Source organism: Hyaena hyaena, unplaced genomic scaffold (genome assembly GCF_003009895.1).
Source record: "Hyaena hyaena isolate Hyena2069 unplaced genomic scaffold, ASM300989v1 scaffold_371, whole genome shotgun sequence".
NCBI lineage: Eukaryota > Metazoa > Chordata > Mammalia > Carnivora > Hyaenidae > Hyaena > Hyaena hyaena.
Window position 1 is genome coordinate 1276314 of NW_024081003.1, and position 24412 is coordinate 1300725.

Genomic DNA, 24412 nt, shown 5'->3' on the forward strand with positions numbered 1-24412 from the left:
AAGCTATTAATGTGATCTTCTCATTTATTAGAGGGTTGACCTTGTGTTAAGCACCATGCTCTTTGTGTATAATAGAATCAGTTGATTCTAAGTGCATCAGAATCATTTTTAAAGGCCAAAATAGGACCTGAAATAAAAGTCAACTTTTTAGTAGTATATATGCAATCATACATGCACCCCCTCCACACACACACATAGTTATATGGATAAGGAAGGTTTGGTAGCAAAGGGGGAAAATCTTCAAGTCTTTTTCTCTAATTTTTTTTCATAGCTCTTTATAAAATGTTTGAAATCTTTCTTTAATGGACATGACATAGGTCCTTCATAATCACTGAACCTGCTTTAAGGAAATGATGATTATGTATTGGTACATTTATCTTATAAAATCTGTGACATAGTGGGAAATGTCCTAAGGTCTTCTGACGTGATCATTCGAGTGCTTATGTTAAGATTGGTGTGGGTGGGTACATGGAGGGCAGACAGGAAGGCAGGCAGACAAAACCTTTTTATGATGAGTTCATGAACAAACATTTCCCTCTTTTCTTCCTAGTCGGGCCTTACCCCAATCCACGTTGCTGCCTTCATGGGGCATGTAAATATCGTATCACAACTAATGCATCATGGAGCCTCACCAAACACCACCAATGTGGTAAGTATCCTTTTAACAAAGAAGATCCAATTATGAGTATTTAAGAAACTGGTAAGGATTGCTCTTATTTACTTATTTTTTATATAATTAAATTCATTCCTATTTAGTGTGACTACTTAGAAGGACAAAACTTGAGAATACCTGAGGTTTCCTTTACTTCGAAGGCAAGATCCATTCAATTGCCAGCTGGTCATGAATTGTTAGGACCTATGGGTTGTGTGTATTAACCTTCCAGATATGTTACTACTGGGAATTATGCTTTAACAAATAGCTTTGTGTAGGGGAAGACTTTACAATAGAAGCATTTAATAAGTGTTTCATGTTGAGGAGGCACTTCAAATTATCATTATTGTAATTTCAAATAAATCCAAAGTAATGTTTCTCTTTAGTGTGCTTGACCATGTTATAACAAACCCATGTTGATAGGTTTTTGGATGGTATTGTTTTCCCACACTAATCATCACTCATTTCAGAGTAAATATCAGTCTAGAAGTGACTTATCACTCTAGATCTACATGTGGCATTTGAAATTGTCTTACAGGATTTTAAGTTTGTCTTCATAATAATATTAGCATACCAGACCACAAGCATAATAACACTAGTTGAACTCATGAGCACCAAAGCAGTAAAAATCAAATAAACCACATTATGGCACAGAAAGGGCACATAATAAGGTCCTGCACACTCACCCTGAGGGTGAGCCTCCAGGAAGGCTCTATGTCTTCTAACAGCCCAAATGAGCACATCCACAATATAGGAACAGACTGGCTTCTCAGCAGAAATATCATCTTTCCTGTTACTAATGCCAGAGAGAGAGAATGTTTCCTTTCATAAAGAGAGCCTTGGATGATCTAGTAAACGATATGCCCAATGCCTTTCCAGTAAACATAATAACAAGTTCCATGTGAACTCTGTCCTTGTATATCCTTCCATGGATGTGGATGCCCTATAAAGCAAGGATCAATTTATAAAAGGAATTTTTAGGTGGGTATCACTTATGTGGGAGAATATATTTGCTCTTTATGACCTTTCATTTCTGTCTTTCCATGTTTTCTATATTATTTTCATTTTTTAATGAAACAAATGGATAATCTGAATTAAACTCTCTTTAGGGACAATGGGGGAAGTGGTCAGGGTGGAGGAGTCCAATGGCCAAGAAAATGGCCCTGTGGGATAATGTCGAAAGACCAGGATACTGGTTGGCTGAGCTAAAGCACAGAATGTAAACCAACAGCCACCAGCCAAGTCTGGCCCTCAGGTGTGTCTATGTTGCCCTGGCAACATAGGGTTTTTGTTTTGTTCTATTTGCAATTCTGATTTTGGGTCAAGGTTTAAGAATTATACACAAATAGCCAAACTGCCAGCTTTTGAAAAATAGGAAGGTGTGGCATGATATGCCTGGCATCTGATAACTACCAAAGCAGTCTGCAAATGCCAAGGAGCAGCGGCCTCCACTGAGCAAGATGTGGGCCTTTCTTGTTGAGTGTCCCTCTCCTGCCCAGCTCACTCATTTCCCTTCCTGCTTGGCTCCTGAGAATATTTACCTTTCACGCAGTGAGGAGGCCACACTAAGCAGCACTTCTGATACCACTGGAGACTAGCTTCCCAGCGCTACGCCAATCCTTCCATCAGGAATCCAGTTGCTATGAAACTCATGTATTTCATTTCTGATCTTTCTTCATTTTCAATAAGGAAGTGCTTGGGACTATTTTTTTACTTAAAAGAAAGAAACCACCCTACAGCATAAGCATTATGCAAATAAAACATACCACCCTTCTTCAGAGCTTCCATTAATTACCTATGGCTCATGTTCCCTAGAGAGGAGAAACAGCACTGCACATGGCAGCTCGATCTGGCCAAGCTGAAGTCGTGAGGTATCTGGTGCAAGATGGCGCTCAGGTAGAAGCTAAAGCCAAGGTATGTGCAACACAAGAAAGCCTTTGCTCTTGAGGAAAAAATTACCCTTGCTTTTAGTAAAACTTTTAAACAAATGTTTGCTCTCTTCCAGGGATACTCTTATAAAGTCATGACAAAAGTCTCTATCCAGGTGATACTGTAAAAAAATAATAATAAATAATACACATTTGTCCGTTCAATTATTATAATTAAATAGAACAAGAACATTGTGTCCTTGGCACATTGCTGGCCTCTAACAGGTTTGGAATCAAACATAGACTTGGTCCACAGTTCTTCGTACTCCATAGAGAAGGGCTCATAGCTTCTAAAACAAGCATAATTTGGAAGCGTGATTGAATTCTTTTGGTTGACTTATATGTCACCTGCCATGCCCATAAAAGGAAAAAGGAAGGTTTTACCTTTTCTTCACAACTTGAGAAGTCATAAACCCTAAGACTTGAATTAGAGTAGCTTTAGGGATTTGCCTTTACATAGAAGAATGTCTGGATTGAGTTTGAATGCTTCATTTTCCCTGATATTTAGCTTCCAGAAGAAACCCACTTTTCAGGGCACCTAGATGGCTCAGTCGGTTAAGTGTCTGACTTCGGCCCAGGTCATGATCTTGTGGTCTGTGAGTTTAAGCACCACATCAGGCTCTATGCTGACAGCTCAGAGACTGACGCCTGCTTCAGATTCTGTGTCTCCCTCTCTCTCTGCCCCTCCCCTGCTCATGCTCTGTCTCTCTCAAAAATAAATAAAAACATTAAAAATTTTTCAAAATGAAATCTACTTTTCTTTCACTATTGAGATGGGTAGTTGGTCTGGCTATCAAAATGGCATTTCAGGTCAGGGATTGTAAATAAATATGTAAATGCCTTAACCATTTAATTTAACTTTTTGTATATAAATGGTCTACAGTTTCTAGTTTCAGATTAAGTAGTGAGAAAACTGAGACATATGTGAAGCCTTTTATATACAAAATATCTCTAGACTTTTATAATATCCCCCCAACATATGTAGTTGTCTCACCCATATCTAATTTGACCACAACTGTTTTTTATCAACATCTGTCAAAGCTCTCCAAAGCTTTTAACGTAGTCTTCTTAGGGGGAAATTAAGCCTTCCCTTTCATATTCATATTTTACCTGCTAACATATTGTGCGATTGTATAATTAAAGTAATTAGTGCAAATATTGCACAAAGTAGCAATGTAACTAGTACAAACATACTAGTGTGGGAACAAACACAACTAGATCATTGTAAGCATAAAATCTTCAGATGAGCATAAAGATTGTAACATTCTGAGCAGCAGACACAAGCTTTGGGTGTCCAGTGTACTTGGTTCCAGTTGGTGGACTTTACAGAGGATCTGGAGACAGAGGTTAGCAAACTTTTTCTGTAAAGAGCTTGTTAGTATATATTTTAGGCTTTGCCAGATGCACCACCTCTATCACCGCTGCTCAGCTCTGACATTCTGGAACAAAAGCAGAGATAGGCAGTTCTACCTAAGCATATAGGCATGTCCATGTTCCAATTAAATTTTATTTACAAACACAGGTGGCAACTGGATTTGGCCCCTGGATTGTAGTTTTCCCACTCCTGATGTAGAGATAGTGGTTCAATCTGCCTAATCCGTAAAGCAGAATAAATAAGAAAACTGGACTCTACAATGGATTACAAGAAACCTCACATTTTCTGAGTGTTAGCAACCTATCAAGCATTGTATCTAGGGAGTGATTTCACTCACAAGCTGAAATTGAGCATAGAATTTATAGTTATTATTTCATTAAGGAGGCAGTATATATCACGATTAAAGAACCTTACTTCCTCACCCAGACTGCCTGGGTTTGAACCTTGGTCTGTCATTTACTAGCTGTGTAGTGTTTGAGTGAGTTAATGAACATCTCTGTGGCACATTTCTTTTTCTAGTTTCTTTTCTGTGACAATTATCTTTTTCTGTTCTAAGTATTCCTCTTCCTATTGCTCCACCAATTCCTCTTATACTTCTTCAACAGACCCTGTTGCTTTGGTCTTGACCTTCATCCTACTTAGCTTTTCAAAGCAGTCTCCTGTACTCCAGCATCTTCTCTCTACCTTCCCTAGTTAAAGTACTTACCTGAACTTTTTCACACTCAAATAGAGGATTTCTCTTTAGATGACCACCACAGGGCATCTTTGGGCAAACAAGGAAAAGATGCCTCTCTCACTTGGGGATAAGCTCCTAAAGGTATAAGATATAGTGCCTCATGTCTCTGGGAGTGAATTGTAATAAGATGCATTTCTACTCTAGGCAGATACAGCCCATGCCGGGTATGCACCTTGACAAGCAGAGAGTAGCCTGGCTTTCAGCCCTCGTGGCTGGGAGCCTTTGTGCAATTATACCTGCACAACCCTATATGCTGGCCTCCATCTTTGGATTATGACAAGGTGGCACCAATAAAATAATTCATTCCAGATGAGGGCACAATAACTGGTGGAGGTATAATACCTTTCCCAATTTTAGTAGGATAAATTCCCTTACCTCCCAAAAAAAGGGAATCCTTTAGGGATAAAATTTTAATAAAATATGGCAGGTGTGGGGGATAATTTATAGATAGAACTGCCTTTCACACTTTTCATACTAATAGGTTACTTGAAGGGTATTTAAGGTGCTTAGGTCCATCATCTCCATCTTTATAAATGTTGAAGAAAAAGATAAATGGGATTCTTTTAGCATCGAATCAAAGAATCGAATGCTGATACCAAGCAAAGTTGCTGAATGTTTCACAATGTCACCATTGTTTTCTCAGCTAATCAGCCTTGTATTTCAACTTTGTCATTTAGGATGACCAAACCCCACTTCACATTTCTGCCCGATTGGGGAAGGCAGATATAGTACAACAGCTGTTGCAGCAAGGAGCATCTCCAAATGCAGCCACGACTTCCGGGTACACCCCACTCCACCTATCGGCCCGTGAGGGGCATGAAGACGTAGCTGCATTCCTTTTGGATCATGGCGCATCTTTATCTATAACAACAAAGGTATGAAACTGAGTCTTGGAATCCTGTTGTGTTCCCCCACATCCATCCTCACAATTCCCAGCATGGTAATAAGTGCAAAAAAGGTACAAGAATATCTATCCTTGGGATCCCAGGACAGTCCTTAACATGGTCAACAAAGCCATGGAGTGAGGCAGGGTAGTTTGGGGTATGTGTGTTTGTCTTATGTTTCTCAGTCCAAAGAACCATCAGTTAATAACTAGATTAAAATGTTTTTGCACATTATTTGATAGATTTAAATGGTGGTTTAAAAACACAGCCATAGATCTCTCCTGCTGAGGCCAAGGATACAAACCACTTTCAAATCAGTAGGTGAATTTTTTTTGGATTACTTTTGTCTGGTGTTCTTTTGTTGCTGTTGGCTTATATGATGAATGGTTTGATTTTTTAAATCTCAAATCTGATGCCTTATAGCAATAACCTACCATTCAGTTGCTTTGTGGGTACAGACTGCAAAACTGAGAGCTCATTTTTTGGTGATACTATGTAAACCTAACAAGTGTGATAGAAACATGAATTGGCCTATGGCATGTCTTAGAAAATTAGAAATTGGTGCTTCACTCCCTTATTTGGATGCAGAGAAGTGTGATCAATGCACAAGATAATTACAATAATTAGAAATACTTGGAAAACCATCTGAATAAATAATGACTACCCAACTTTCACCCCCTGTGACTCTTCAGGCTCTTAGGAGAGCTGGATTTCATTTAAAATACAAAACAGAAGGGTTTTTTTTAGTAAAGTTCCTGGATTTCATTTAATATATGAAACAGAGTGATGAGTAATAAGTTTTTGAGTGTCCTAGCCCTTCCACCATGCCAGCTGTCCATTGGCTTAGTTGGCTTTAGTCTCATGAGGTCAAATGTGTTGATGACCCTCTAGTTGCTGACTCATACTTGGGAACCTTGGTAACTGTGCATGCTGACTGACTGCTAGATACCCAAATCCTTGTAGGAGCAGGTAGCAAGGGAGTGCAACTACTCAACTCTCAGTACCCAACTCTTGCATACTTACTGGGCTAGAACCATGTGTTATTATTCAGTTCATCTGTTGTGGCTGAGAGGCACGAATCTCTGCCTCCTACCCCTGAGTCCTGGAGCATATTAAAGATATGTGTATACATGCAGAAGTAGGAGAAAAGGAAGAGAAAGGCTCCAGTCTAGTGATGGGGGAATATGGGAGGTCCAGACTTGTCCTGGATTTTCCCAAGCCTTCCAAACCCAAATTGGGCCTGACACCCAGGATCATATTATTCCCAAAATGTGAAATCCCAAAATAGCTCTAGAATAACTAGAGCCCCAGATCTAACTCCCCACCTTCATCCTGGTCAGATGCCTGATTAGTCCCAGAATTAGTGGCACGTTGTGACTCAGTCAACACAGAGAGAAAGATGAAATACTCCTCATCCTTGTTGATAAGGGGATTCTAGCTGTTGTCTTCCAGTCTTGGTCCTTAAATACAGGCTTACTGTGCTTCACCACGAGAATAATTCATCCGTTCCAGGAAAGCAATAGCTTTGTATCATTCCTCTTGCTCATTATTTTTATGTTTTCTCTTTTCAGAAAGGATTTACTCCTCTCCATGTGGCCGCAAAATATGGGAAGCTAGAAGTAGCCAATCTCCTGCTACAGAAAAGTGCATCTCCAGATGCTGCAGGGAAGGTATGAGGCTGACTACCTTGTAGCAGGCCCCTTCCATGGTAACAAAACAAGCACTTGCTACTTCACCACAAGTCACCTAAATTATGACTAGTCCGAGTTAAGGTGCATAGGATGAAGATCACTTTGGAAATAGGAGGTGAACTCTGGGGTCCAAGCATTGTGGAAAGAGGAATGTAACTGACACTCTGTGTTGAACCCATACTAATCCCATCTCCTAAATCTAGGCCTCTGATGTTAAGACACTTTTGACACTGGTTGTTGTTTCTGCACGTGTTTTCAGAGCGGGCTCACTCCACTGCACGTAGCTGCACATTATGATAATCAGAAAGTGGCCCTCCTGCTTTTGGACCAAGGAGCCTCACCTCACGCGGCTGCAAAGGTACCTGTGATCGGACAGCCCAAAGAGGACGATGGGCAGCGTCCATCGGTCTCTGTATGTGCATCCACTCTGCTGCACATGTAGTGCCCTGCATCTTAGACACCATGTAAAAGACACAAAAATATAAGCTCCTTGGGAAATCTGTGCCTTTAGCTCTTTGGTCACCTGATGTGGTAGATGCTCAATAAATATTCACTTGCTAATTGATTTCCCTTAAAAATCTGGGACATCCTGGAGCCTGTGGAGGAAATAAAGTTGAAGTACCCTTCAGCCAGATTAAAAACATCAGCACAGGGGCATCTGGGTGGCTCAGTTGGTTGAGCCTCCGACTTCAGCTCAGGTCATGATCTCATAGTTCATGGGTTCAAGCCCTGCATCGGGCTCTGTGCTGACAGCTCAGAGCCTGGAGCCTGCTTCCGATTCTGTGTCTCCCTCACTCTCTGCCCCTCCCCTGCTCATGATCTGTCTCTCTCTGTCTCTCAAAGATAAATAAATGTTAAAAAAAAAAAAATCAGCACAGCCTGAGGGAGTAAGAAAGTCTGATTTGTCAAGGTTATAAAATATGTGTGATATTTTCCAGGCCACAGAACATTGCCTTCGAGTTGTTTATTTCTGTTTAATAAAATAGGTTGGGAGGCTTTGTTTATGTGTTTTTATGATTCTTAAGAGGAATCTTTATTCCTATTACTAGGGTGTTTTTGACCAGTAAACAACCTACATTTTTCAGAAAAAAGATACACAGAGTGTATATATCCTGATTCCCCAATATTCTGATTTAAGAGGCAAATCATAAAGAAGAGTTTATTTGAAGATAGGTTCATAAGTGCTGTCAGTTCAGTAAGCTCTCTGTTGTGGAGCAGGTGGCTATGATCTGAGAAAACTGGAAGGATACAAACCACAACCTAATGATATTGAGTTGTTTTACTAAATACTATGGGTTGAAGGAACTTTTCAGCATTTTTAAGCTTTTTATATCTTTGTCTTTTTTATTCTGCCATGGAGGGGTAGCTACAGTGCTCTCCTTTAAACTTAGTGTTTACATTGAATCTGCTGTATACACAGGTCAATGAATGGGCTGTTCTAGATTGCTTTGTGGACTTTAAGAGAGAACGTTTTCAGGTTCCTTTTCCTTTTGAAGACTAGGTCACCTTTGACACACATTTCTCCTCCTCTTTTCCTGTATGTCTTAAGTATCTCCTGCCTCAGCTTCTCCAGAATGTTACCCAGTGAAATCTACAATTCAGAACCAAACCTCTAACTTTGCTTTTCATCTAAATGTGGCTTTCCCTCCATAGTTTCTGATCCTGACAAACATTCATTCTCTCATAAAACCATGCCTTGATGTTTGATAAAGCTTTATCTTAAAAAAAAATGAATCATAGAATTATTCACAGTAGCCAAAAGGTGAAAGCAACTCAGTTTCCATTGAAGAATGAACAGATAATGTATGTAGTGTATACATACAATGGAGTATTATTCACCCTTGACTAGGAAGGAAATTCTGGCACATGCTACAACATGAATGAGCCCCAAAGACAACACGCTAAGTGAAATAAACCAATCACACAAAAGGATGAATATTGTATGAGCTAAGTCATAGAGAGACAGAAAGTAGAATGCTCATAGCCAGGGGCTAAAGGGAGGAAGGACTGGGGAGTTGATATTTAATGAATGGGGTTTCAGTCTGAAGATGGATGGTGGTTAATGGTTGCAGAACAATATGAAATGTAGTTAACTCCATTGACTATACACTTAAAAATGGTTCAGTTTCATGTAATGAATATTTCAACACAATTTAAAAAATGAAAAAAAATACAGTGAAATTTAATGATTGTCTATTACGTTTCAGTATATTTTAATATCCTTCTGGACCTGGGCCACTTTTATTATATTATAATAACCCCGGGTTCTTGGTAGGCAAATAATTAATAAACAAATTATTTGTTCCTCACATAAGAGTAAGATAATTAATAGGCAAATTATTCATTCCTCATATGAGAGTAAGAATTTTGACACAACTAGTGCCAAGCAGTTTAGAATTGACAAGAGTTATAAAGTAGTAAGTGAAGCAAAATGAGTGCAAGCCTCCCTTCTGTCCATCCATTCCTTCTTTCAATCCACGGAAAACCCTTAAATAGGTCAGTAGTTGGTATATTTGCAGTTGATTTCCAGCTTCATATTTGTCAAACAAGACTTTATGTTTCCATGCCTGCAAAACGTCCTTCACAACAAAGCGTTGAAAAGAGTTCTAATAGCACTTAGCCTTCGGAGTAGCTTTTATAGCCAATCCCATACTGGCTTTGCTAAAGCGATGTTACTTCTTGCCGCCACTGCACAGTTGCCTCTTAAGAGCCTCAGCAATACCATCTCTGTCACATGGCTGATCATCCCCACTGTCCAAGGCACTGATCCTGGTCAGGAACTTTTTCTAGACTTTGATCCTAAGCAAAGCCTGTTCCTTCAGTTAAGGATTGGCTTCATTTGCTAGACAAGAGACCTAGCTACAGTTGTTTAAACTGCTGAGGTTCTATTTTTCTCATTTATAAACAGTCTGGAGGTGGGCAGTTGTTGATGTTGGTCCAGTGTTTCCAGAGCATTAAGAAAAGTTCCCTGTGATTTTTTTTTTCTTCCTTTCCTTTCAGATATTGTTTATGCTCAGGATGCCAGGCCCTCTTTTCAAGCAACAGGCAGGAAAGAAAGTCAGACAATAAGGGCCTTCCCAGAAGCTCCACCCAGCCAGTTCTCCTTACATGTCATTGGCCACTGCTTTCTGCAAGGGAAGCTAGTAGGTGTAGGTTTTCAACTAGACACTATGCCAAGGCTCTTTTATTAAAGAAGGAGGAAGAATGGATAAAGGGTAGGCAAATACCTTCTTTTCCTCCAGGGAAGGTTTAGCATTTCCAAATTCTGAGTGGTGAAAAATGAGGCACGAAGGCTCAAAAAGGCATGATTTGAACATATGGCTATAACAGCAATGACTTCAATATGAACTCTTTCTCAGTCACATGTTGGGTTCTTAGGGTAGGTAATGCTTTTTTGCCTTTTCTTCTTTTTTGTAGGATTGCCAAATTTTCATACTCATACATGTCCTAGAAACTTGATGTGCTTTTGTAATGGGGGAGGAGGAAAGGTGCCAAAAACGTAGATGGGCTTCTGTCATCCATTTTCACCAGATCTATTTCCTAAGGCAGGACTCTATGCTAGCAGGGGGATTGACATGAATTAAGGTATAACCTGGGCATTCATCATGGAAAAAGAATAGTGAGCCTTAACTTATTGTCAGATTTCTCTTGTATAAAATATGCAATATCTACTGATATGGAACAGTAGAGATGCTTGGAAAAAATATAAAGTATGATATAAATATATTACTTTTGGCAATTTAAGATTACATTTCCTTTTGTTTTCATCTTGAATCACAAAAGCACACATTGCAACCATTTTGTTCTCTACATCAAGAGGAAAAAATCTTTAAGATTATTCTATAGTTGAATCTCTCACTATTTTATTTCTCTTCTGGTAAATACATCTTTCCCTTTAGTGTGACAGGTAAGAATCATTTTACTTTCCAGAAATTAAGAAATGTTTAGAAACATTAGAAAACTTCTTATAGGTCTCAAGATGAACTTTATTGTTTATTATTTGAAATATTTTTAAGTCTTTCTGAGATGAACTTTACATTCTAAAATAAATACCATGAATTGTTTTTCCCTTGCTTTATACTTCCCTTTGTAGCTCAGGTAAGGAGCTCAGAATAAACCCTCAGTAATAATGACTAACTTGTCTAAAGTCGGCATGCATTACAGAGATGCCAGAGTTTCTCCTTTTTAGTGTTCTTTAGGACCTAGGATTTTTGGGTGGAATTAGAAATAATCAAGAGGATTGTCACCTCTCAGAAGACACTGACCTGCTTTCAGTTGTTGAGAAGTAACTAACATAAAGGTTATATCTGTAGCGAAAGCAAAAAGAAATAAGATGCATGACAGGAAGCTAAACTCTGGCTATCTTGCTGTTACCACTCTTATTAGCCAGTGCTCGACATATTGACTAATCAGATGACCTATTTTAGCACTGTTTTTGTGAATTTTGTTTTTTATGCAGAGTTGGGGGTGGTAGTGAAACAGACCACCCCCTCCTGTCATTCGCTGTAAAGTTGGGCTCAGTCCAAAGCTCTACTTTTGGCTCTGAAGGCGATCTCTTTAGGGTGTGTCTGTACAGAGGGGACAAATATTTCCCAGGTCAACCAGGGTTTCCAGATGGCAAAAGGTCAAAACTAAAAATAAGGGATATAAAATCTTCTACCCTGGCCCATCCCATTTGGCAGAGACTGGTTTCAGAAGAGTCTGGAAGCAGCATTTCCACTTGCATGTGTTGATATTTAACAGCTTAAATCCTCTACAATTGATTACAGAAAGAGTGTCTCTCAAGTGAGAACCATTATCCTACCAGGACATGCTAATGACTTAATATATGAGGGTAATTGCAATAGGCTGGCCGATCTGTGGTGCCGCAGCCCTGACTGTCCTCTCTGTTGTTTATGACCCATCCGTATGGCCTGGAAAGGTTATGACTGATAGTTGTCTAGATTTGGATTATTTTGCCAAATATGAATCTGCAAATTCCATTTTTTGTCTAAATCTTCTTTTCTATAGAAAAGAATTATTCTCATTTTTCATTGGCGTATTTTATATAATTGGATTCATGCCCAAGTCAAAATATAATCTTGCATTTCTCTTAAGTGACAGTAAGGCCAGACAAGGTCCCCTAGTAAAGGGGACTTTTCTTTCTCAGGGTAGAAGACTCTGAAGCATCCTGAGGGTCAGCTAATTACCAGTTTGCCAGAGAAATTAGCTGCCTGTACCTCTGATCATCAGGAGTCAGTCAAGACAAGGATCCCAGAATGTTCTGAAAGTTCTAGTAAGCTTGACTCAAATTCTGAGGTTTCACCAGTCACTGAGAGGCACTAGTAGAGATGCAAAGACAAATATGACACAATACCTGCCCTCAGCAAATTTTAGTAGGAAGAAACAGGTATGCAAAGGGAAGAGTGCCACTAAATATTTCCAGGACTTTGGTTAGAGTCAGATAGGTTGGGGGTGGGTGTAGATGGGGAAGGAGGAAATGAAGCACTTCAGGAGAGTGTGACCCTTGAGCTGAATCTTCAGCTGATAGATGCTGACCCTGAGGGTGTGGTGGGGAAAAACATTCTTGATAGAAGGCAAAATAGAAACATGAGCTGTATCTTATTTAGGAAACCAATTCAGCTGGAGCATAACATAGAAACTAGAGTTTCATAAAAGAGACAAAGGGTCTGTGAGGGTAGATTATAGCATCTTGACTACCATGAACACTAAATTTTTCAACTTGTTAGCAACAAATGACCCTTAAGCATATTTTAAAGACAGAGTAATGGCTCTGAATGGCCATTATTGAATGAAAAGTGAAATAATGGCTCAGAACATGTCCATGGTACCACATTGTTTATTGTTTCCTAGTTAACTTTCTTCTCATTGCCAATTTAAATAAAGCAAGTAATTTTTGAGCACCTACTAACATTAACTACTTGCAAGAGAAAATTCTATATCCCTTTTATAAAACTGGTGGTAGTCTCAATCTCTTGCATTAAACTGTCTGTTGTATGTTTTCCCAATTTAGGGATGCGGGAGAAATTAGGGAATATATTAATGGCACAGCTTGATTTATCAGTTTGCTTATGTGATTATGAATTTTTAAATGGTCAAAGATAATCACTAGAAAGGGAAGGATACTATTTGAAAGCGCACTGCACACATTTTTATCTTGTTACTGGGCATGTGACCAAGTGATTCGTGTTGACAGAATGGTTATACGCCACTGCACATCGCTGCCAAAAAGAACCAGATGGACATAGCGACAACTCTGCTGGAATATGGTGCTGATGCAAATGCAGTTACCCGGCAAGGAATTGCTTCTGTCCATCTTGCAGCTCAGGAAGGACATGTGGACATGGTGTCACTGCTCCTCAGCAGAAATGCTAATGTGAACCTGAGCAATAAGGTAATCTTTCTTGTTCTCTACAAAGCATACCACAAACCCTTCCCTCTCAGAGACATCACTAAGAAGCATGAAGAATCCAGGTCAAATAGAATATATAAAGTGTAATGTTGCACAAAGATGTACCAAAATATTGTTTATTATAGTAAAGACTGAGAAAAAAATGTTGAAACAGGAAGAGAATCGTTAATCAATTGTCAAGTCATACAACTGAATAACATATAGCCATAAAAATGAAGTCCACAGAGTTTTTCTTAATAATATGAAGTTTTGTTGTAATGCTAATTCAAAGCACCACATTGTTACCTTGCCAGAACCTACCAAGTAGTAAGTTGTAAATTGTAGCCTGTTTAGTCCACAAACATTGTGCGGGTACCTACTCCTTGCCTCTCCCAGTTTCAAGTCCTACACTATAGGTATTAGAAAGAGTGCTGCCTTCAGAGAGTCCATTTTAATAATAGAAATTTAGAGTAGCCATTTTATTCAATAGGTTGGAAAGGTTGTTAGTCTTTCCATGTAAATTGGCAGTTTCAGGGAACTTGTGAGGTCTCTGTTCCTCAATATTTTCAAATTCCTCTGTCCTCATATTTGACATCCCCATTATTAGTGAAGAATTTTATGAAGCAAAGTCCAGCCCACAACTGGCAGAGACGTGTTAATGAAGTTACGACCTCTCATTGCATGTATCAGAGAATTTGGATTTGCTAAACTGTTTATTAATACCTTAAGTCTGAGGTCTGCTCAAAGCACAGAACAGATGTTTCTAACCCTTCCCTTCAGATAACACAGTGCCCCCAACTTCTTGACAATCCAAACTCCCTGGCTTCTTCTCTACCAGGTGGTGATGGCGGGGCCATAGCTCAGATACTGGAGTGGAGTGTCAAGATAGCAATCATTTTATGGTGCCAAATGAAAAGTAACTTCATTTGTTTCTCATATATGTAGCCTGTGTTTTAGAATCACGGAGGCTTTGGACCCCTTAGATGTGAATCCTAAGCCTAACTCTTACTTCATATATTACTTGATGGGACAAGTTATGTGACCTTGCTGAGCCTCAATTTTGACATCTAGTAAATGAAGACAACAATATTTACTTCGCAGAGATGTTATAAAGATTAACTGAGATAACATTCAACACCTTCTCCTTAAGAAAGAAAAGAATAGCTGTCTTAATTTTGGACTTCTTATAATTTAGGGAAAAGGTTATTCTGCACTAACCTGAATTCCCAAGGTTGTAATTTAACAAATTCTGTAGACAAAAAAACATACATAAGAGAACAGGGAAAACTTTTTAAAGTCAATTTTAATATCTTGAAAATACTTTGTGATTGTTATAGAGCAAACAAATTGCTCATATTTTTTGGTGTATCATATCTTTCTTTTTAAACATTCCTTTTAGCTATGCATGTCTCTGTATTAATAAGAATCACAGAGCAATTTCAAACAGCCATTAGAAACAGAATGTTTTTTTTAATTTCAAGGGTTCAGATAGAGACCAGGCTTACCATAATTTGCTACAAAATTCAACTTGTCTTAAAGACAAGGTAGAAGACCTGGTCTTCTCAAAGTGAAGAACATTCTGGCATCCATTTGAATCTATTTTAAGGGCCCAGAATATTGTATCTCATTAATTCTCTCAGAGGCAGTATAGACCTTAACAATTGGTTAATAGGTGAATGTTTTCAGGAGATTTGATTCCAAAGTACTGTGTGACTTTTTTTTAATCCTTCAGTCAAATAAATAAATAAAATTCTCAAGTCAACTAGTTGCAATATATATCCAGGCTTGTATTTACCTTAAAATCACAGAAGTTTTTTACACTGAAAGTACTTCAGAATCTCTCAGTGTGTGCTTTGGTACACCGGATATTAGCAAGAAAATTCTGAGGATCATATGACATAGTAAACCAAGGAAACCTAGACATTGCCAGCATCCTCCAGAAAAAAAGAAAACTCCAAATGAGCAGAGATACTTCCAGGGAAATTTTAAAAAACAGACCAGCTGGCTTCCCATGAGGACTTAAGGAACTTTCAAGAACTTCACAGTATCTCAGAATGATCTAATATGAAGGCATTTGTAAATCTTTACTTCCTTTCCCACTTGCCATGTTCCATATGAAGTATGAAATAAGCCCTGATGTGAAAACAGAAAATGAACAGAACTTTATTATCCAATAAGGAAACTCTGACGATTTTCTGTCAGTTTTTCCTAAACTGCCAGTTTTATAAACACGTTAGTGTCCCTCCCTCCCTCTGTTCTACCTCCCCACTTAACACTACATTTTATTTCCTTGCTAAAAAATAGATATTGAAAGAAATATTTAACTTCTGTGAAAATTTTTATTGAACTAAATAAATGTTGCTTTCACTGATTTCTTTTCTGACTAGTTACCAGAAGTTCACAGTAGCTTTAAGGAAAAGAGACCATAAACCCAAGTTACTAGTGAAGTGCTAGCATTTGATTTGACAGTTTCGCTTCTGATGTTCCTGCTTTCCCACGTGGATTTTGCAGACCACAAGTAGCTCTATTCCTTTGTACCGCTAATAAAATAATAAGCAGGGCTGTTGATATTCTGTTTATTATTTATTTATTTATTTATTTATTTTAATGTTTTATTTATTTCTAGGAGAGAGAGAGACAGCGTGAGCAGGGGAGGGTCAGAGAGAGAGGGAGTCACAGACTGAAGGAGGCTCCAGGCTCTGAGCTGGCAGTCAGCACAGAGCCCGACGCGGGGCCCGAACCCACGAACCGCGAGATCATGACCTAAGTGAAAGTCGGACGCTTAACCGACTAAGCCACCCAGGCGCCCCAACAGGGCTGTTGATATTCTGAAATAATGGTGTTCTCCTGTTCCAAATAAATGCCACTTTTTAAAATCAGCAATGGCTGAAATCTTATAAAAGATAAACAGGTAACTTCTGAACTCATATGAGGCTGTTACAACCATCACATTATTTTTTTTAAATCTTTTTAATGAGGGGGGCCGCCTGGGTGGCTCACTTGGTACAGGTGTCTGACTTCGCTTCAGGTCATGATAACGTGGTTCATGGGTCCAAGCCCTGCATCAGGCTCTGTTCTGACAGCTCAGAGCCTAGAGCCTGCTTTGAATCCTGTGACTCCCTTGCTCTCTCTGCCTCTCCCCCACTTGTGTATGCTCTCCCTCTTTCTCAAAAGTAAATAAACTTAAAAAAAGAAAATCTTTTAAATTAAAATCATGAACAGAAAATAAGTTTCTCTTTATCATATTTTATCCAAAGATGTTTGCTTTTTTTTCTTCTGATTTAATCATCTTGTAAATGCTTCAGTGCTAGATGCTAGATGCTAGACACTGGTTATAAAAAGATTTAGGATACGATATTTATCTCACCAAGGCCACAGTGGTTTGAGAAAAACAGACAAGGAAACAATTTAAATGCAGGATTATAATTGTCTTAATAGAGGTGAGCACATAGAAGGTATGCACATAAATGTAACAGTGAGGACATTTGTGAGACAAGGATGGAGAGAGAAGCCCAGGAAGGCTGTGAGTGACTCTGTGCCACATGTAGAGTGGGTAACCCACAAAGCAGCATGAACACAGGGGAACACGAGAAAGTAGGTCACATGCCAGAATACCTTTCCCAAACTTTGTGAGAAACACTCACTCAGTGAAGTATTTTCAAAAGTCTTGAACAGTCTCAAACTTAGAATAGGTGACCATGACACCTCTACAAAATACTATGGCTGCAATATTTATTTCTTCTAAAGTAAAACATGGAGAGGGTGGGGGGTACATGAAACAGGGATTAAGGAGTGAACTTGTGATGAGCACTGGGTGGTGTATGGAAGTGTTGAATCGCCATATTATGTACCTGAAACTCATAGAATGCTGTATGTGTACTAACTGGAATTAAAATAATAAATAAATAAGTAGGTAAATAAATAAATAAAGTAGAACATGGAACATTGTTCTAAGATTATGTCAGTGTTGGGTGATGCCAGTCTTGGCCCCAGCTTATTTTTCTTGGATTTCAACAGAGTGTATCAGTCCTCCTTTTCACATCTCCTCTCTTTTCAGTTTGAGTGGGCTTCCTCCCAAATTCCGTAAACATTTAAAAAGCCGAGAGCAAATGAGTCTTACTGAGTCCTATAATCTCTTTGATGGGACGGCAACCCGTGAATAAGTCATGTTTGACATCTAGAGGCCTCTGTGCCGTCCCTGGTGCTGCTCCCGAATCACCTCTCCTCCGACAGATGCAACGGCCGAAGCTCCCGTTGCACAGATGCTGGAGGAAGAGAAGGAAGGCTTCCAGGACTCAGATATAACCTCTGTGCTCGTACTGGGGGACAGAAAGCAATCTGCAAACAGTAACACCAAGTCACTTTCTCCTAAATATTATTCATGAAAAGACACTTTATAACTACAGAGGATTTTTAAACCAGAGTACAGTCTTGGTGATGTTTTCTTGCCATTCGAACAACCAGGTAGCCTGCATGTTCTCTGGTATCCTCAGTTTCAAAGGTTCCGTCTCATTAAATACATACACCATTTCAATAACCTGGAAATTCTCATGGTGCAGCATTGATTTTGCATTTCTTAGACCATCTTTCCTACTCAGAAACAACATAGAGGGGGCGCCTGGGTGGCTTAGTCGGTTAAGCGTCCGACTTTCGCTTGGGTCATGATCTCACGGTTCGTGGGTTCGAGCCCCGCGTCGGGCTCTGTGCTGACTGCCAGCTCAGAGCCTGGAGCCTATTTCAGAGTCTGTATCTCCCTCTCTCTCTGACCCTCCCCTGCTCACGCTGTCTCTCTCTCTCTCTCTCTCTCCTAGAAATAAATAAAAAAATATTAAAAAAAAAAAAAAGAAACAACATAGAGAACACATTTATCAGCCTTGAGTATTAATATTTGGTGGAGAAAATATTATCATCATATGTCAATACTTTATTTTTAACTAATTTTTCTTTCAATTCTGCTAAAACTAGTGCCAATAGTCATTTGTTGAAATTCCTGCATAATTTTTCAAAAAAGTATCCCCAGGGTCTTTTGGGTAAATATTTATTTACTTATTTTTGAGTATAGTTGACATAAAATCTCACATTAGTTTCAGGTGTACAGCTTGGTGATTTGACAAGTTTATACATTATGCTGTGTTCCCTACAAGTGTAGCTACCATCTACATCTGTCCTGTCACAACACTATTACAGTATTATTCACTGTATTCCATGTGCTGTGCCCTTTATTCCCATGACTTATTCATTCCATAACTGGAAGCCTTTGTCTCCCACTCCCTTTCATCCATTTTGCACAATCTCTCATCACCCCTTCTCTGTGGCAACAATCAGTTTGTTTTCTATATTAACAGACCTGATGCTGCTTTTTGTTTACTCATTTAAAATTAACAACAAAAAAGTTTTTGTTTATTCATTTACAATTTTTTTCTTTGTGGGAGTATTTTAAGGCAAATCCCAGACATTATATCATTTTATATCATTTTTTAAAAGAGCCTCTAGTTTTAAAAAGTGAACACTGAAGTATGTAGTAGGAAAATGGTTTAATACCTGGGATTTGCCTTAAAATATTTCCACAAAAAAAGAATGAACAAGAGACAGGGCTGGATGAAGCAAATGTAGGAAAACCTTGAAGATCATAGAGTCTGTGACAAATACACAAAGTTCAATCCATTCCCTCCACTTCTGAGAATGTTTGAAATTTTCGTGAAGCCTGCAGATAACAGTGTTGCCACAGTGCTAATATATAAGCATATTTTGTAGATTTTTCTTTTTTTTACATAAGAATTCTAGGCTTGGGTATCTGGGCGGCTCAGTCAGTTGAGTGCCCAACTTTGGTTCAGGTCATTATCTCACAGTTCATGGATTCGAGCCCTGCATTGGGCTCTGTGCTGACCGTTGAGAGCCTGGAGCCTGCTTCTGATTCTGTGTCTCCCTCTCTCTCTGCTCCTCCCCCACTCATGCTCTGCCTCTCAAAGATAAACATTTAAAAATTTTTTTAATTTAAGAATTCTAGGCTTATTCTCCTAGAACTCACAAATAGTTGCTCATACATGCCATGTGTGCTATGCTACCTTCTCTAAAATGAATCTTTTTGAATCTTTTGCAGAGTGGCCTGACCCCTCTCCACCTGGCTGCTCAAGAAGACAGAGTGAATGTGGCTGAAGTCCTCGTAAACCAAGGGGCAAATGTGGATGCCCAGACAAAGGTATACCAAAAGAAAAAAAAAAAAGTGTCACTGTTTGGTGACTCCTTTAGGGAAATAAGGATAATTTGGTATGGGGAGAACAAATTTTCCATCATATCTTTTATACGTAGCACATCAAACATCTATCTGTGCAAGAGACACCAGAGTCTCTCATTACAGTGTCCTAGATGCTTTTATCTTTAGTGACCTGGGCACTTTATCCCAGCTGCCTATAGATATCCACCCATGTTAACAGTATTGATCCTTGTTATAACCGATCAGTCCTTCAAAGACAAAGGGTAAAATCTTGGACCTTTTTTAGATTTTGTAACTGACTTTAAAAATGTATTTGGACGGGTTACCTGGATGGCTTAGTCGGTTAAGCATCCGACTCTGGCTCAGGTCATGATCTCCCGGTTCGTGGGTTTGAGCCCCGCGTCGGGCTCTGTGCTGACAGCTAGCTCAGAGCCTGGAGTCTGCTTCAGATTCTGTGTCTCCCTCTCTCTCTGACCCTCCCCTGCTCACGCTATCTCTCTCTCTCTCTCTCTCTCTCAGAAATAAATTTTAAAAAAACATTAAAAAATTTTTAAATGAATTTGGAAAAATTTATCAGTAATTTGTGACCTTTAACTTTGTTCAGACATCATCTATAAAAAAGGATAAAATAAGTTTCACTTAATTATTCTTTGCTTGCTAAAATCCTCATGATATGTGTGGTCACTAGCCTCTCCCTCTCTCTCTCTCTCTCTCTCACTCTCACTCTCACTATAATATCTTATAATTCCACAATTTCAAACTCAGATAAGAAAAATGGATGTTTTGTGTCATCAGACATAGAACTTCATATTAATCCCATTTCTCTGAGCATTTTTTCCTTTGGCACCTAGTTTTGCTACTTCTTCACAGCAAATTTGTTTTATCTACTCTAAAATATAACTCTTGTTCTTTCTATATGTCATATTTTTGACACAAAAATGAATGCTTATTAAATATTGTGAATACAGGGGCACCTGGGTGTCTCAGTTGGCTGAGCATCTGAGTCTTTATTTTGACTTAGATCATAATCCCAGGGTCATGGGATCAAGCCCTGCATTGGGCTCTGTACTATGCATGGAGCCTGCTTGGATTTCTCTCTCCCTCTCTCTCTCTGTCCCTTTCCCCACTCTCGCACATATGCTCTTCTCTCTAAAAAAAAAAAAAAGAAAAGAAAAAGAGAAGAAAAGAAAAGAAAAATCATGAATACAAACATTTTGTATATAATATGGATAGCTTCTGAGATATATGGATAAATGCCGAAGATATTAACAAATATAGAAGTATCACCAGGAATTAGCCAAGTCAAAAGAAGTTCAGGGACACCTGGGCAGCTCAGTTGATTAAGCCTGACTCTTGATTTTGGTTCAAGTCATGATCCCAGGGGTCATGGGATCAACACCCCCCTCCCCCTTTCTGGTCAGGCTCTGCATTAAGCATGGAGCCTGCTTAAGATTCTCTCTGTCTCCATCTCTTTCTCTGTCTCTCTCCCTCTGCCTCTCTCCCTCACCCTCTCCCTCAAATTGAAAACATAAAAAAATATTAATAATAAAGTGATATTCAGACATTGAAATCAGACTGGATTTGCCAGGCAAGCACAGAGGGAACAGCCCTGAGTAGACTACACCCTTTGGACATTGTTCGGCCCTCTGTGGCTATGGCTGCTCCACCCATATTGTGTTCTATTAAAAAGAAGCTGGCTGAAAGAGATATGACCAGGCAAGATCCTGTCTGTGTTAAAGCAGTAAAGCAAGTATCATTGTCCCTGGCCAGGACAGCCCAAGGTGGAACTGGGAGATAGGCAAACTCCCCTCCACTTCCCTTTCTGAAATTTCTGTGCCCTTGAGGTCTCCATGCCTCACTTGGTAGCCAGCTTGCTCAGCAATCCCTTCACTCTATTTCCCTTCCATTCTAAAAAATCTCATGGTCCTTGGCCTTGAATGCTTTCCTAGGTAGCAAAGTATTTAACAGAGAAATCCTTAAAGGCACTGGTAGCACCTGAATGGTTTCTTGCTACTTTCCATTCAAAAAATAAAAATATTTTTAATTCTAAAAAAAGAATCAGACTGAGTTTAGCTTGCCATCTTTATTTTATTTATGTTAAATATATTCATCATGTGTTGTTTTATTTACACACACAAACACAGACTTAAACACTTTTTTTGGCTACCTCTTCCTTTACAGATTAAAGATTCCAGGAGGCACAGACAGGGTCAAGTTTCTCCATACGTTTTTGCCCCTGCACATCCAAGACATACACCATAACTCAGTCAAGAAGTGTGGCATTGATTCTCCAGGGCAGTTGGGAGGCAGGACATGGTGTGATGAGCCTTCATGGACATGTGGCCCCTGGGCTATGGGTCTTGGGCCTCTACCAGTGTTTCCTCCTAACCCAGCCCAACTTAGGTCATGGTCACTTCTGTACTTGGCATAATATTTATGAAGCATGTTCCCTTTCCTGCCCTTTACAAGTGATGCACTTTGAAAAGCACCACTCTGCCTCTTACAAATTCTTTTCCCTTTCTTTTTCTTCTCAGCAAAGATCATAGCACCAAAAAACCCTGAGGCTGTGACCATCCTATAGCTGAGTAGAGCAGAAGTGCAGAGGGATAGGTTGTTGGGATTTGCTTTCTAATCTTGTGAATAAGAAGTTTATTCTATGAACTTCCAAATTCTTATTGGTGAAGATGATGTCCCAAAGCAGCGTACTGGTGGAAAGTATGGTACCGTCTGATTCATTGGCTTTAATTTAAAAATGGTAATCATGAAAACATCAACAGAACTTTACTCTTATGGCCAAAAAATTCTCTGAAAATCCTGGTAACAACTTTTTGCAGCCTTCCCACTGGTTTGCTGACATTCTATATCCCCAGCTCTGTATTTGAACTCCACTGAATCAGTTGAGACTAAATTGTGCTGCTGGCCACAGGGTTTAATATTGTGTTGTTAAGCTGAAATAAAGCTATTCCTTTCACTTTTAGAAAGAATAATCTCCTGAAGCATTTTATTTAGACCACCCAAAACACACTGATTATCAGGGGTACTACTTTGAGAATTAATAGTTAAATTCTATTTCTTTAAATGTGAATAAAATAATGAAAAAATTTATTTGATGCTCATTTCACATTCATTTTTTTAGACCTCTTACTTGCCAAGTTCTTAACAGGGCAATATATTCCTTGCTCTCTTTATAGTCTAGAAAAGAAGATATATGATAGTAAAAGTAGTAAAATAATATAGTAATAATATAACAATGTACAGTATAATTATAAATAATAATATAATAAAATGTATTGCCCACCTTCTCTGTGTTAGGTATTAAGTGCTTTACCCTTTATTAATTGGTTTAATCCATACAACTACCCTAGGAGGTGGGTGAAATTAGTATCCCTCTTCCTGTTTTACAGATGAGGAAACTGAGGTACACACAAGTAATTACTTGTACAAAGTCACATAGGTAATTAGTACAAAGCCTGAATTTGACCCCATATATAAATAAATAAATTTCAAAACTATTGGAATTAACTGAATTATTTAATAAAGGTGAGGAATGTAGGAGGGAGCTATAACTGGGTCAATATCACAGAAACATGAGAAAAAACTGGGGCATTTCCCAAGATGCTACTAGAAAATTAAGATTTCAGAGGGCTTGGGGTGCCCGTGTGGCTCAGTTGGTTAAGCGTCTGACTTTGCCTCAGATCGTGATCTTGTGGTTCATGAGTTTAAGCCCCGCATTGAGCTCTGTGTTGACAGCTCAGAGCCTGGAGCCTGCTTCAGATTCTGTGTCTCCCTCTCTCTCTGTCCCTCCCCAGTTCATATTCATTCTCTTTCTCTCTCTCAAAAATAATAAATAATAAAATAAAACTTTAAATAATGAAAAAAATTATTTTCAAAGATTTGAGAGGGTCTTAATGTGCCAGGCTAAGTAAGTTCAGCTTTTTACCCTGTTTGCACTGGGAAGCCATGGAAGGTTTTAAACAGAAGAGTGATAAGATCAGACATCTGGTTTAGAAAGAGCCTAAGAGACGGTGCAAAGACTGCGTAGGTCACAGGAGTTTGGAGCAGGAGGATTTGAAGGCTGTTGCTGAGGTCTAGATGGAGAATAAAGGAGGCCTCTGCCTAGGCGCAGATGGGATATTGATGAACCAGAGAGAAATTTAAGAAATACTTAAAAAACTATCGGGACACCTCGATAGCTATCATTTGAGTGTCTAACTCTTGATTTTGGCTCTGATCATGATCCCAGGATCATGGGATCAAGCCCCACATCAGGATCTGTGTTAAGTGTAGAGCCTGTTTGGGATTCTCTCTCTCTCTCTCCCTCTCTCTCTCTCTCTCTATCTCTCTCTCTCTCCCTCCCCCACCCACCCTCCCTCCCTCACACACACACACACACACACACACACACACACACACACACACACACACACACTGTCTCTCAGGAATGGAAGACCAAATACCTAGGATCAATGATGTTTTAAAAAAGCTATTTGTGAAAATATCTTACAGTCTTCCATGGATCTTTATCTGCCATATTATCAAGT

General features: G+C 39.1%; 1 protein-coding gene and 1 long non-coding RNA gene across 4 annotated transcripts in view; one reads left to right on the plus strand and one right to left on the minus strand.

Annotated features, from left to right (window-relative positions):
* The window catches only part of ANK3 (ankyrin 3), a 341189-nt gene that overhangs the window by 178975 nt on the left and 137802 nt on the right, over positions 1–24412 (plus strand). For all 3 annotated transcript variants that reach the window (XM_039250506.1, XM_039250504.1, XM_039250503.1), the window contains exons 12-18: positions 551–649; positions 2468–2566; positions 5369–5566; positions 7147–7245; positions 7526–7624; positions 13463–13660; positions 19758–19856. In XM_039250506.1, coding sequence (XP_039106437.1) covers positions 551–649; positions 2468–2566; positions 5369–5566; positions 7147–7245; positions 7526–7624; positions 13463–13660; positions 19758–19856 — 891 coding nt within the window. The remainder of the gene's footprint in view (positions 1–550; positions 650–2467; positions 2567–5368; positions 5567–7146; positions 7246–7525; positions 7625–13462; positions 13661–19757; positions 19857–24412) is intronic.
* The window catches only part of LOC120244138, a 54068-nt gene that overhangs the window by 1889 nt on the left and 27767 nt on the right, over positions 1–24412 (minus strand). The gene's annotated exons all lie outside the window — the stretch shown is intronic.